The 14,229-nt window shown below is 39.7% G+C and overlaps 2 protein-coding genes across 2 annotated transcripts in view; both read left to right on the top strand.

Moving 5' to 3' along the window:
• Positions 1 to 6,881, top strand: part of CDC14A (cell division cycle 14A) — a 47,926-nt gene extending 41,045 nt beyond the window's left edge. Inside the window, exon 16 of the mRNA XM_030953406.1 lies at positions 5,111 to 6,881. Coding sequence (XP_030809266.1) covers positions 5,111 to 5,140 — 30 coding nt within the window. The 3' untranslated portion in view covers positions 5,141 to 6,881. The remainder of the gene's footprint in view (positions 1 to 5,110) is intronic.
• Positions 6,882 to 9,998: 3,117 nt separating this feature from the next.
• GPR88 (G protein-coupled receptor 88) lies at positions 9,999 to 11,069 on the top strand. The gene has a single exon (XM_030953593.1). It carries the CDS (start codon positions 9,999 to 10,001, stop codon positions 11,067 to 11,069), a length of 1,071 nt encoding a protein of 356 aa, XP_030809453.1.
• The last annotated feature ends 3,160 nt before the right edge of the window (positions 11,070 to 14,229 follow it).

The raw sequence follows: 14,229 nt of genomic DNA, 5'->3' as shown, positions 1-14,229 counted from the left end.
TCTCCTCTGAAGAGTGAGGTGAGCTAAAAATACTCTATTTTATATATTGTATCCTGTGATGTGAGAAGCCGCATTTCCTAGAAAGAGTCATGCCATGCAGGGTCTACATAGCAAAGTGCAAGTTTCTGATTTACCTGTGAAGTAATATTCTTTCAGTATAATAATGGCTAAAAAGTGTTCCTGTTTGGAATCTATTTCAGATATGAAAACATATGTTTTCTGATTAATACAGTTGCTTCTAAATGTACCCTGTAGCCCTGTGCATCTCTGTCACAGAGGAGTGCACTAAATTGTTCCCCATTTTATGCACAATTGACTGAGTGCAGTCACTGTGATGTCCTGAAGTTTAAGACAAGAGTAAGTTTTTCAATCATTTAATCTCTGAATGCTTTCTGTCTGGTAGTGAGCAGCTCACTGGCAAATATACAGATGGTTTATTTTGAGGGCAACATAATTTTTCTGAAAGATTAGTCCCACTGATTGAACAGACTCATGCTTAAAACTATTTCACTTTTACCCTGAAACTTTCTGCATCTCTTTATTATGTCAGTGTTATAGCCCTTGTTGTCTTTTTTTCTTGTTGTGGGGTTATCTCATGCTACTCATCTCAACTTGATTTTCTTTTGATAAGCTAAGTTAGCTTAAAAATCCTTTTGGAAAGTGTTCAAGTTCTTTAGTTTTTTTTTTAATCATTCTGGTCCAGACAGCTGCTGTGCAGTGCTATCCTGCTTATAACTACATAGCTTCTTTTATTTTCTTTGACTGTCATGCACTGGGAGCTGAGAGGGAGGGGGGAAAGAAAAAGAGTTGTTACCATTGATGATAGTGACTTCTGTTTATTTTATTTGAGTCCCATGTCCTGCATTCCTTGAGGGATTTTTGGTTTGATTTGGGATTTTTTTTTTCATGTGGAACTCTGTGGAAAAGCATCTTTTTTTCTTTTTAGTTGGTTGGTTGGGGTTTTTTTTCCTCCTTCTCCTCCCCCCTCTTCTGGGACCAATTAACCCATCAAGGAAGATTGGTTTTTCCTTACCACTTCAGCCCCTGACATGCAGCTGTTTTGCTTTTGGTGGCACTTACCAGTGCTCTGAAGCTCATCAGCAAAATATGGAGCAGTATCAAGCTATCAGTTCTGGCAGAATTCTTTTAAAAACAGAATTCTGTTTCATCATTTCCACTTCACTGCTTTAGATGCTGAAATTACTTGAAGTCGTGACAGCCCAGCCTGGGCTTGTTGCAGTGTTTGTGTTCTTTCTAATTGGAGCACATCAGGTGATGTACCTGACAGAAGTCTGTTACATGTCCTGGTGCTTTGTTTATTCATTTAGCTCATCAAAGGACTCCTGAATGATTAATTCCCTTTCTCTTAATTGCCAAAATCTCCCTTCCCTGAGTTAGATACCAAGCTAACCAGCTGTAATCATGCAGTGCTTTTATTTCAGAAAATCACCTTATCACTCTTACTTATCTATCTTTGTTAACACGAGTGGTTCAGGAGCATTTTGACATGGCCAGCACAGGAATTTTTCAGTTCTACTTTATGTTCACTGAACTCCTTAGTGAGTTTTTCCTGCAGTATGGAGACAACGTTATACACTGATCTTTTGCAATGTTTTGCAATGAAACAGCATTAATACTGCTGTTCCACATTCCACTTAACAAAAAGAGGGAATAAAAAATAAGCATGACTGTAACTATTGTTGTCTGACATGTGTTTTTCTCTAATGGTATTTGTCCTTCATCAGTGCAAGCTTATAATCCACTTTATTGTGTTTATGCTGATTAACTAAAAGAAAAGCTTGATTTTTCAAAGGAAAAAAAACTTGCTGTTCCAGTAAATAGAATAAATATTTTATTTTACAAAGTGTGTGTTTTGATTAAACAGAATGTCTCACAATAACATTTGCAGAATTACTCTCTTCAACTACAATCACACCTAAAGTACTGCTATAAGATTTTTGCTTTGTTCTTACAATAATTCTAAATCCAAATATTGCTCTTTAAAATTTATTTTTATTGGAGAATATGTAACTGGGTAGTCTTAAGATGAGTCACCTTTTGCTTCTATAGCTGTCATGGAAACTGGCAAGATGGAAACATTGCCAAAAAACTGAGACGTGTTGGCAGTGTTTTAAAATTCATATACATCATTTTTACCTGTAACATGGTTTTTCTTAATAAGAACTTACCATTAATGAAGATAGGCCAGGCTTTGCAAAAACCAAGCACTAGTGCACCTTGCTGATGTGTAAATAGAGCAGACCCACAGATTTCACATGTGTGTACATTTTCCCTGATGCATCCTGAGTTGGTTTAGTGGCTCTTGTGTATTCAGAGTGGTTCTTGCCTGCAGCAACACTCCTATTGCAGCAGTGTTTTGGGAGAGTTGATGCACAATTCCAAAAACTTAAGTTACATTTTTGCAATTATCTGGGGAGAGGGCATGTTCCAATGCTAACAATTAGGCCTAAATGCTGTGGGGTTATTCTGTCCTGAAACAGAGCTCAAATTCAGGCTGCCTTGGTCCCACAGTCCCATATTGGCAAATACAGTTCTAGTGCTTCAGTGGATTTGGTGCTGATTTTCTCTCCCAGGAGGCTTTCTATGCCTCCTTTTGAAGAAAAATGAAAGTATTCTAACCAGTTAATTCAGCATAAACTTCATTAGATATGCTTAACTGTAGTGAAACCATCTAATTCTTAGTTCTTTGTTTAAATGTCTGTTACTTGGGTATAAAATGGCAAGCTTGACACAGCATGGGGACCACTATAGGAATACACATGGAGATTTCTTCTCCATCAACTGATTTTATACTTTCGTCTTGGCAAATCAGCAGTCAATTTGCTTTGGGGTTTTTTCCTTCTATTTTTAACTCAATTTTAAATAAGATTTTATTAAATCCAGCAAATTACTTGTAAAAATGGACTGGGGCTTTTTTGTTTTTAATGAAACTTTCAGAAGCATAGGCCATACTTTGAGTCATGGCAAATGTAAATTTTAAAATAGAAAACTCCTCAAAAGATTTAAAAGAAAAATGGAAAAAAAACCGCAATTACAGGCTTTGAAGCTTTACAATCTCTTTAGACATGTGAAGAGATTTGAACACAAATGACTTTTCTGAAAATGCAAAAAAAATCAAAACAAGAAGCCTCTCCTGCTATATTTAAATTTTTCAAACTCAAATGTGAGTCTGTATACTTTACAATAGCTCAGTTGTTACAGGTATCACCACGTTTTTAGTGATAGAAATTTATGTGAAGTCACATAGATTAATCTGAAGAAAAATGCTGTTTATTATTTCCCTGTATTCAGAAAAGATTTTGAGACATTAGGAAGAAATCAAAGGGATGTGAAGTAGAGTTATGATGAGGGTGGGAACACACTGAAAAACATATTTCTCCATTTGAAAGTAAATAAACTGTGCCTCCCCATCTGTAACAAAAATTACCAAAACATGCTATCCTCTTTCCAAACAATATGTGCTGTTGGATATTTGGGGGTTTTTAATGTGTTTTCTTGATGGTTTTTCCCCCTATTTTTTTGTAACTTGGATAGCTAACAATTTTAAGAATTGCAGTTTAAACTTCAGAATCTTTAATTTATGGTTTGCTTCTTTCATTGAAACCATGATGTAGAATTCCTGGTTTCTGCTATCTGCTGAGTGAAGGGCTGGTGTTCTCAGTTCTTTGTAACTAACACTTGCTGGTGTGAAGAGTGTAAAGTGCTTTCTGGTCATCTTTCTTCTGTCCAAGCTTAAAGTAATTATTACTGTACAACATATGAGAGTATATAACCACACTTCATGCCTTTTAAAAATGTTTGTTAATCAGCTTTACTTGGGATTCTATTTTGATGGGTCCATTTAAAATACTGCACTAATTAAATGTAACCATCTTTCCAGCTGTTAAAATGCACTTCTGAAAATGAGAAGCCTTTGAGGATCATTAAGAGAGGAGAAATTTCAAGTGCTTATTAATGAAGGGCTCTTCCTTCTGCCTTGCTCTTACTAAAACCAGACCTTAAGTCAGTGGTATTCAAATCTATATGCTGACAGCACTTTTCTACCTAGGAAAGAATATCCAGATGGTCTCAAATCTTCAAGATGTGAAACTGCATTTAAAAGACAACTTTGAAAATATACACTGAGACTTAAAATATAGGGGGAAAGTAGGCTATAAAGCTATATAGAAATGTGTTATGCACTTGTACTAATGGGTTTCATTATGGGTGCCAAAGAGCATTTTCTGTAATGACTAGTTAGGAATATTAGGAAAATGGAAGGGAAGACTGTGAGGGTCTAGTCTGTCTTAGGAGTCATGTTGGTCTCCAGTAATTCTCTCTAATTCTGAAGAATTGATGTTGTTTAAAATACATTTGGGGGCTTTACTTGCTCTTTATTTATGACCATACTAATCTGGGACAGCTCATCACTGTACAAGGCTTATATTCATCAGAATGACTTCTTAAACACAACTGTATAGGAGCTAATGAAATGACTGGATGCTGTCTAAGCTGATTAAATTTTATTAGAACTTTAGACTTCAGTAGAAACAGAAATGTAAATAAATACAGTAGAGCAGGTTATGATTTTCTCTTAATTATACTGACTTCTTACTAATCCAGATGAACCATTTGCAGTACTTCATTTTCATCTGGTTTTGGTAGTCATGTGTAAATTTATGCATCGTGTAATTACAGATGTAGCTTTTTTCCTCTATAACGAACTTCATCATGTGTTTCCTGTATCATTATCTGAATCAACATCTAAAGGAAGCTGACTTTTACAGTAGCAGTTGGATTCTCATTCAGGATAAATGGAAACAATTCAATTACAGTAGCAGTGGCACTTTAAAGGACTTGTAACACTTTTGTTAAAATTCTCAAGAAACTGGTTTGGAAAAGTTAAGTGTAGATACAGCAGAGTTGATGGCCTTTACTCGGATTTTAATTTTTTTATTCATCTTTATCTATGTAGAGACTCCCTGCAACTCTGTTCATTTATTTTCCTCCTTTCTGTCCTTCCTCTACTCCTTAAGTGAAGAATATATGTTTTATATATATAAATCAAACTTCTCCAGTAAGTTTTAATCAGTTTTTCTTCTCTGCACAGTCCCTTCAATCTGGGTATGTTCAGTACTAAAGCCTTGCTGCTTTGGTGAAACCTGCTGGGCTCTTCAAATCAATGTACTTCATGATGGAGAAGAACTGAAGAAGCTGCTCATTAAAAGGAGGAACCTTCAATACAAGATGTATTAATTCCTTAACACCAAGAGGAGACTTCTTAAGAGGCAGAAATTTGTTGTTAATGACTACTGCAGATGCACTGAAGTTGAATTTATGGAAATTACTACCCCATGTTATATACAAATTTAAATTTTTTATGTTGAGACAGCTTGAATATATTTCTAATGAGTTTCATTAAGACATTTATTAACTTGTGTACAGTGTTAAAATATGTATTAAGAGAATATTTTGGTAAGCTATATATAAAAATTATGTAAAAACTAGAATATATTTTAATTTAGGGTCTACTTTGTTACAAAAATGTGTATTTTAAAGAATTTGTACATGTTTATCAAAGATATAATTTTTTTATGAACAAGAGATTTTTCTTGTTTTATGGGTCCATCATTATTGCTTAGAGCCTAATGTAATTTACTTTTTTACTAATTGGTCTTCTGGTAATTTGATGGAAGTCTTACTAGTGAGAGATTTGTTATTACAATATCAAGTAAAAGCACTTGATACATAGTGTGCTTTCCACTTCTGGCTGCTAACGTTTCTTAAGGAAACACAATGAAAGAAAAATAAAGGGAAAATATTTGTTGAGGTGTGATGTAATTACATCTTCTACTGCAACAAAGAAGTAATTTATGTGATGACTCAGTTGTACAATTAACGCTCTTTCAATTTCTTAAAGGATTTATGTTTTGTTTTCAATGTGGAGTGTTAACTTTTGCTATGCAATATATGCTGCAAAAATGAAGGCAGACCAAACCGAAGTTGGTAAAAATGTACAATGAATTAGGTAGTACTGCATACTTGCATGCTTTTAACCTGCATTTGGCAGTATGTGTACAATTTCCTTAGCAGCACACAGTTGGTCATATATTCAATTTTTATCTAGCAATTTGATGCTTTGTAAACCTGTACGTTTGTTGTTAAGCATATGGCTGAGGTAGCCTCCTTTCATGGAAGGTTTTTGTCATAGTAAAGATGATCTTTACTCTGTGGAACATACAGATCAGTCAGCTGTGATTAGGAATGAGGCTTAGGATGAAATGGTGTTACAGGCAGGTACTAAAGATCATGTGTAAAATTTTCAGAACTCACAAGTACATTGTAAGGAAAAGAATATAAGCAACTGTGAAGATTTTATTTGCCCCTCATGTACAAGACAAAACCAAAATAGATTTGTTACCTGTTTGTTTTTCCAATAGCTGCAGAAACTTAAAAATAAAACTTAGTTGAGTTGTCAGTCTTTGTTCCTGAAAACACGTGAATACCCTACATTTGCTTTACAACTGAAATTAAGTGCTACATTATTTTTTAAAAGATGAGATCACAAATTGCTATGGAAAGTTGTACTGAAAGTGTTCAAAAGCAATACCAAGAGCAGCTATAAAAATCAAAATCACTGAATAAAATTAACATGCAATACTGTACATTTTTGCAAATGTGTATATGTAACATATACACACAAAGTAGTGTGTGTGTATATATATACAATATATTGTATATGAATTATAGATTAATAAGGTAATTCTACCTCTCATAAAGAATTTTCTCATTTACTTTGTTATAAATAGGTTTCCTTAATAAAATACTGATTAATTTTGAAATGTAGATATATATATATATACAGCTAATTGATAATAAAATGCCTGTATAAGCCACCTTCCTTGTTTCTTGGTTTTTTCCTAGATATTTTGATGACTTGATCTCTAATTGAAGATAACTTTTCAAAGCCATCTTCTTTCCTGTAAACCATGTAATGTACTTAAAACTAGGATAACATTGCAAAAGGCCATTGACAAGATGGATCCTCTTTTAACAATCTCTCTAAACCTTCTTGTTTATGTTTATGCTTTGTATAATGCCAGGTATTTAATCAACATGTTGATATTATGATGATGGCATTATATTTCAAAATGCAGTGATTTCAAAGCTATGTCTGAACTGAGGAATCCTTCTGGGTGAGGCCCCTTGTTACAGGTGTAATATACCTTGACTTTTTTGCATATGCAACAGGTCTCTTAGTCCTACCAAGAGCAGGTTCTTTGTGCATAAGAATCTAAACAATTTAGCTTTCTTTAGCTTTTTGTCCTTCCTTCAATTTAAAACTATGCACAAATGGTTCTAACACTTGTTTAACCCTGTTGCTGATTTTCAGCAAATTTGTTGCATTGCATGATTATTTATTATTTATTAGCCTGTCAGCCTCTCCTGCAGTAGATGTGGACAGTGTGTAACTGTTACACAGCCACTCTAAAGGAATGGGAAAGCTGGCAATAGTGTGAATGCTTTCCAAGGTGCCCAAATTCTGGTGACAGTCTGATCTAAAAAAACAACAAAAGGCTTCTGTGACTGCATTTGGATGAATAATGGATGGTGATTTGGATGTGCAAAGTAAACAATATACACGAAGAACAGCTAATTGAAAGGTTTCTAGTACATAGGAATCAACCTCTTCCTTGGCCTTTTTCTAGACTTTTATTGATTTATTAGATGAAATATATAAATACCAGCTTCTGTACAACTTTTTTTTATTCATAAATAAGTCAGTATTCTGCAACAATCAACTTCTTAACAACAACAAAAAATTTGGAACACTAAAAGGTCAGGAAGGCCTTTTAGAACCTTGTAGCTTTTAAGAAATAGCCTGCAATTTATTTTATATCCTATGTTCACTTGTCCTTGAACTTTACCATTTCTGTTCCTTCAAATATGAATATGTCTGGTTCTGGGAGAACAAGTTGTAGTGCACAAGATCTCTCAAAACCTGAAGGGATGGATCAAGTAAGTCTAAAGGTCTCTACAGAGCATAATATTCTGTGGCTAACATCTTATGAAACAGTTAATCATCATAATCTCTTTTTAAAGTATGCTTTGTGAAGCTTTTCAGTTAGGGAGGTATTTCTTGTTACAAATTCAGAGACTATTTTTCAATTACAGTACTGCAGAAAGAGGAGGATTTTAGTTTCTATAATAACAGTTCTTTACTGACAACTAAACAATGAAAGGCCTCAAAAGGTTTGACACTTGATTAGCTCTACACTGTAAAGTGCATCAGGCAAAAAATATGGTAATTAAGGGCCTGATCAAGTAAATCACTGAGGCATGTCGTTAACCTTAAGCACATGAACCATCTAATTAATTAAAAGTGAACATAGATATTCATGTTTGTAACGAATCCACCTTTGGATCAATATTTCTGTCAATTGTTAACATGAGCCTTTTTTATCAAATAAAAGATAGGCTGTATTGCAACATCCATTAACCCACACAATGTAACTTTTTTAACTTGAAAAAATGTATATTGCAACTATAACTACCTCCTAATACATTCTTTTGGTATTGCTATTAGCATCAGGAGTTAAACAATATCTAAAAATGCCTTATGAAAGTCTCTGGTACAGATAATACCTTACAAGCTGCGTTTGCTTGCTTCTGTAGCCTATACCTAACCTACCTGCAAAAGCAGTTTTTTGCTTAAGCTCATCACAAAATTAACCAGCATTCCATATCTGGAAAGCTTTTCAAAGCAAATGTAAGTTCTCTTACTGAGTTTCTTATTAAGTCTTGTCCAGGTTAAGGACAGTTACCATTTTGTCCCTGTCTGAGTAAAGCAGGGTAGAGTTCCTGGGAGAATCCCATGAATTATTTTCCATCTGAGAATGGACTGTTAATGCCTACTCTTCAATTAGTTTTTAGTCCACCTCAGGAGCTGTTATTCACCCCTCCAGGAACTAACTTTGGAGCGAGCCCGTTTCAAATACTACACAGATCCTGTGTTATCAGTGTGCTCACCAACACCAGTGTTCACCTCTGGCAGGGTGGCAATGCAGGATTCCTGTGGGTTGAGACAGGCTGAGGTTTATGAAGAGATGTAAAATGTTCAGATTGAGAACCAGTTTCCTCAAGTAACTACTGTCTTACAAGGATTGGTCTATTTATTGTGTTTGAAAGATTTCATTTGGAAAGCATATTGTTATTATAGACCGGTTCTAAAATTAACTAAAATTGCAGAAGCATACTGAGCTTACTCTTAACCAAAAAAAAGATCAGAAAAAAATCTGTTAAAAAGTGAGTATCGAGCAGAAAAAATTCTACAGTTTATGGACAGTATTTCAGACAGAAGTGACTGATACTGGTTTAAAACCTTGCTTCAAATGAAAGTTGTGTAAATGGGTTAGACCCAGAAGACTGGTAAGGCAGAGAGAAAAGAGTCAGACTGTGTAGTTGGAGTATTTCTGGAGCATGATAGGGTTTGGCTTTTTTTTTTTTTTTTTCCTTCTTGATTTAACAAGTTGAAAATCTGCTGAATAATTCATGAAGAGTGGAAGGGCTGAATCTTCCTGGAATGATATACAGTGTACGTACTGTGGCACAGGAGAAACTGCAAAGCTTTGTATCAGTTGCTGCCGTTTCTGCTGCCGATTGCAAGGTGCTGCTGCTTTTGCTCTTTTCACAGCTACAGAAACCTCAGTCGTGCTCTGGTCTGCCAACAGCCATTTGCCTCCCTATGGACCCACCTTCACCAGCTACAATCTGTGGACTCTCTTGCTGCCTACCTGCCTTGGACACTGCTGGTTTTTGGATCCTTACTGCAAACAGCATTTTCTGGACCTTACAGCTTGTATGACTGAAACCTGCCTTAGAGTCCTTCAGCTGCACAGCCTCCCGTGTGCTCGGTGAGGACTCCTGCAGCAGAACTTCTGACCCAGACAAGGATGGGATTTACAGGGCAAAGTCAAAACTGAGCTGCATTCAGCGAGATGCCCAACGCCTCTTCCTGGAGTGCTAGCTCGCCTCTGCTGCTGCTCTGGGAGGACTCCTCCGGGACCCGCATCTTTCTGTCGCTGCTCTACGCAGTCTTAGCTATCTCAGGGACTTTATCCAATGTGATGGTCATCTATTTAGTCTTCTCCTTCAAGAAGCTGCAGACAACCAGCAATGCCTTCATCGTGAACGGCTGTGCGGCAGACCTGAGCGTGTGTGCCCTGTGGATGCCCCAGGAGGCTGTGCTGGGGCTGCTGCCCCCCAATTCCTCCTCCCTTCGTTCGGCGGAGTACCGGCTGCTCCGAGGGGGGCTCCTGGGCCTCGGCCTCACCGTCTCACTGGCCTCACACCTGCTGGTGGCTTTCAACAGGTACGTGCTCATCACCAAGCTGCCCAGCGTGTACCAGGCCCTCTACCAGCGGAGACACACGGGCTGCATGATCGGGCTCTCCTGGGCCCTCGCCCTGCTCCCGGTCCCGCTGCTGCCCGGGCTCTGGACCCTGGGCTCAGCCCAGTCGGACGGCAGCTCTCGCTACACCGCCCTGCTCCTCGCCCTGGCCGTGCTGGGCCAGACCGCGCTGCTGCTCCACTGCTACCTCGGCATCGTGCGGCGGGTGCGGGGCAGCGCCAAGCGGGTCAGCGTCCTCAACTTCCACCTGCTGCACCAGCTGCCCTTCCCCGCCGCGCCGCCGCCGCCTCGCCGCGCCCAGCGCCGTCTCAGCAGCGTCTCCGTCCTGCTGCTCTGCTGCGTGTTCCTGCTGGGCACCCAGCCCCTGGTCTGGGTGAGCCTCCTGGGCTTCTTCCTGCGCCCGGCGCCGCCGGCGCTGCAGGCCGCCAGCTGGCTGCTGCTCTGCTCGCTCTCGGCCCTCAACCCGCTGCTCTACACGTGGCGCAGCGAGGAGTTCCGCCGGGCGGCCCGCTCCGTCCTGCCCCGCGGCGAGGGCCCGGCCGCCGCCCCGCGCCCCTCGGCCGCCGCCGCGGGCCCCGCCGGTGCCCCGCCCTGCCCGCAGCTGCCGCGGCGCCGGGGCACGGGGAGCAGCGCCAGCGCCGCGGCCGAGCCGCGCTGAGGGCCCGGGGCAGCGCCGGGACCCCGGGGCCGCGCGCGCGCGGGAACGGGCGCGGCCCCTCAGGCCGCTTCGCCACCCCCGCCGGCGGCCACCGCCCGTCGAGCAGCCGAGCCGCCCCGCCCCCCGGTAGCGCTTCTTCCCCTCCTGCTGCTCCTTTGTGACCCCACGCACTTCTTGCCCGCTCCCCCTTCCACCGCACGGCCAGGCAGCGGCGGGTGCCTCCCCGAGGCACCGGGACGGACACTGGGGCGGGATCTCCCGGCCGCCCCCTCAGCCGCGCTCCCGGCACGGAGCTGTCCGCCCCCAGGAGCCGGCCAGGACTCCAGCCAAAGCACTGGATTTAGGAATCTGGGATAACCGGTAAATATGGTAACGCACGTAACTGTTGTTATGCTCTAAAGATTTCAGTATGAGACAGGCACCTAGACAGCTCTTTCTGAGACATATGCAAGTTTGTTTTTATAAAATCGATGTAATTCTTTCAGCATTTAAAGTAGTTCTTTGAAGTGAGCTCCCTGAACACAAGGTTCGTTTGTGAAGGACTGGCAGGTGTCTCATTACACACACACGCACACAGACACCGGGAGCTGCTTCCTTTCTCCCAGCATACCTGATCTCTGTGCTCCATGCAAGACCCTCCTTCAGCTGTCTCTGGCAAACTTCAGGATGATGCTGTCTGTGGAAACTGTTAAAAACAAAAACATATGCACCTTTGTGGTGATCTGGTTTGGATATTTTGTTTTGAAAGTTTTTTAAGGCCTGTTTTAACAAAGGTCTCTGTCCATTGGCACTCGATAAAATACAATGCAATATGAAGGCTGGTGTTGTCCATCTAACCTTGTCACCTGTTCAGTTACCAGTTTGTTCTATTTCTCTTAAATATATTATTGCAGAAGTATAATTTCACAGCCTCTGCCAGATACAAAATAACAGATTCTGTGTGGCATTTGGATAGGAGACAGCTCCTCACACGGAAACTGTGGTGGTGAGTGCTGCAGGCCCATTCCTCCCAGGAATGCCCTTAAAATCCTTCTATTTCCTTCTCTATTGCTTGACTTCCTCCTTCCCCTTTTCCAACGCAGTTGCTGCTGTTCTCATGGTGATGATACTTAGTGCTGTGTTTGCCTTCTGGCACAAACGTCTGCAAGAAGGTAGTTGTGTTCTGAATCCGTGGGCATCCACAAGCAGTATCACCTAAGCTGTGCTCTCACGAGAAGAATGGACCCATGGGAACATAGGAAACTTTGTCACAACAAGAGTTTATTGCATTGGGTGACACAAACTTAGAGCTCTGATGAGGATAGTTTAATGATGGGATAATAACAAGGAAAAGACACATGATAGGTAATAATATAAAAGGCCCTTTGGCCATATTTTATAATGCCCCACCCACTTTGCTTGCTTTACCTGCTGAGTTTGAGTTTCCACAGAAAATGCTTTAAGAGAAGGGAATAATTTAATTTTTTCCCCAAGACTAAGACCTGTTAGGTATCTGTGACACAATGATGTATCTAAAAGTCCCATACCAATATTTTTTTTCCTGGCATAAAAAAATCTCCATAATCACAGAAGAGATACTTGTTAAGGTCAGGATTTGAAAAACACGAAGAATGAAGACCTCAAAAGGATTCTTTTCTTTTTAATTGACATTGAGAAAATGTATGAACATCTTGAAAACAGCTTTGGCTACTTGCAAGCACCTGTGGGAAAATAAAATAAGTTTCCTTGAGTCTGAGTTTTACAGAAAGCTTCTTCCTTCATATTGGAGACAGTGTTCCTCTGGTGATGGCACCAGAAAGATGCAGAGGGCCAGAAGGAAATATGGAACATATAAATATGCAAGATTGGTTTTATTAACACTGTGCACATATGTTGGAGAGTGAAGGAGCCACTATATCCTTGTTGTAGTATCTCATCCTAATCGCAGTGGCTGTGCTTTAGCTGTCTTTGTGGAGCAAATGGAGAAGGAAAACTGCTTCAACCTCATTTATCCCAATCCTGGAAAATATGCTGGTTCACTTCAAAAATAAAGTTCAACCAAGGGCTACCCAAGGGTAAGACCCTGTTCAACTACAAAATAATCCTTAGGCTGGAACCCACGGAAGAATGCATATTGCATCTCCCACCATGGCTAAAGGAACTCAAGACGCTTGGTAAAGGTCATTACTGGGCCCATAAGCAAAAAAAAAAATCAAACTCTAAAATAAAAAAATTAGACAATCCCTCTCCCCTGTTTTTGACTATGGAATACATTTGTCTGGAATGAAAGCAATAACATTTTTCTAAATTCAATGCCCAAACCATCAGATAACTGGAACTTCTGAGCTTCTTCCCTTGTGAAATAGCATGCAAGTTAAATCTGAAATGCCTGTATTTTATATAGACCACCTTTAAAATGCAAACATGTATAAAAATGCTATGATGTACAAAACTCTAGACAGCTATCCTTATGCTATGCATCAATTCCAGAAACACCTGGAAATCCCTTGGAAAGTTTGATGTAATTACATCTGACTGTAAATATTTGACTGTTTTAATATACTCAGGTGACCTAAATAACATTACGCAGAAAAAACCGAATTTAAAGTAATTAAGAAAGAGTATTTGTCTCAAGAGCAGTTTCTCTGAGAAATTACTGCTCTGAAAAGTCCTGTATGCCTTGTTCTACAGCCATAATCTTTGTATTTCCACCTTGTAAATACTCCATGGTAAATTACAATGGAAGCTCGGCTTGGCTCAAGTTCTCCTGGCTCTGTGGCACTGCTTCTTGGTTAAGGAAATGGATTTCATTCTCACTTTCTGTCATTCTATGCTTTAATTTACAGATTTATATGTCCTCTGCTAGTTTAATGGTGACTTTTCTTCAACGTGAATTTCTGTCGTGCTCAAACAACTAATTTACAGACACAAGGGATATGTTGCCAATTTACAGACACAAGGGATGTGTCCTTTAAAATGTCTCAACCAAACACTCTTTCAAGAGGTGTAAATGAAGATGATGGAAAATCCTGTCAGCAATTCAAATGAGGTTTGCTTGAACTGAGTTGCTCCTTTCCTCTGGTCTTGTGCCAAGCAAGTTGTGTGAGCATGGCCTGAAGCTGCCCTTCCTAGACTGGCTGGCATTGACATGTATTAGCTGCCTTCATGTGCTTTAGATGGG

Source organism: Camarhynchus parvulus, chromosome 8 (genome assembly GCF_901933205.1).
Source record: "Camarhynchus parvulus chromosome 8, STF_HiC, whole genome shotgun sequence".
Classification (NCBI taxonomy): domain Eukaryota; kingdom Metazoa; phylum Chordata; class Aves; order Passeriformes; family Thraupidae; genus Camarhynchus; species Camarhynchus parvulus.
Note: the sequence above shows the minus strand (reverse complement) of the source record. Positions and strands in the feature narration are given on the sequence as shown.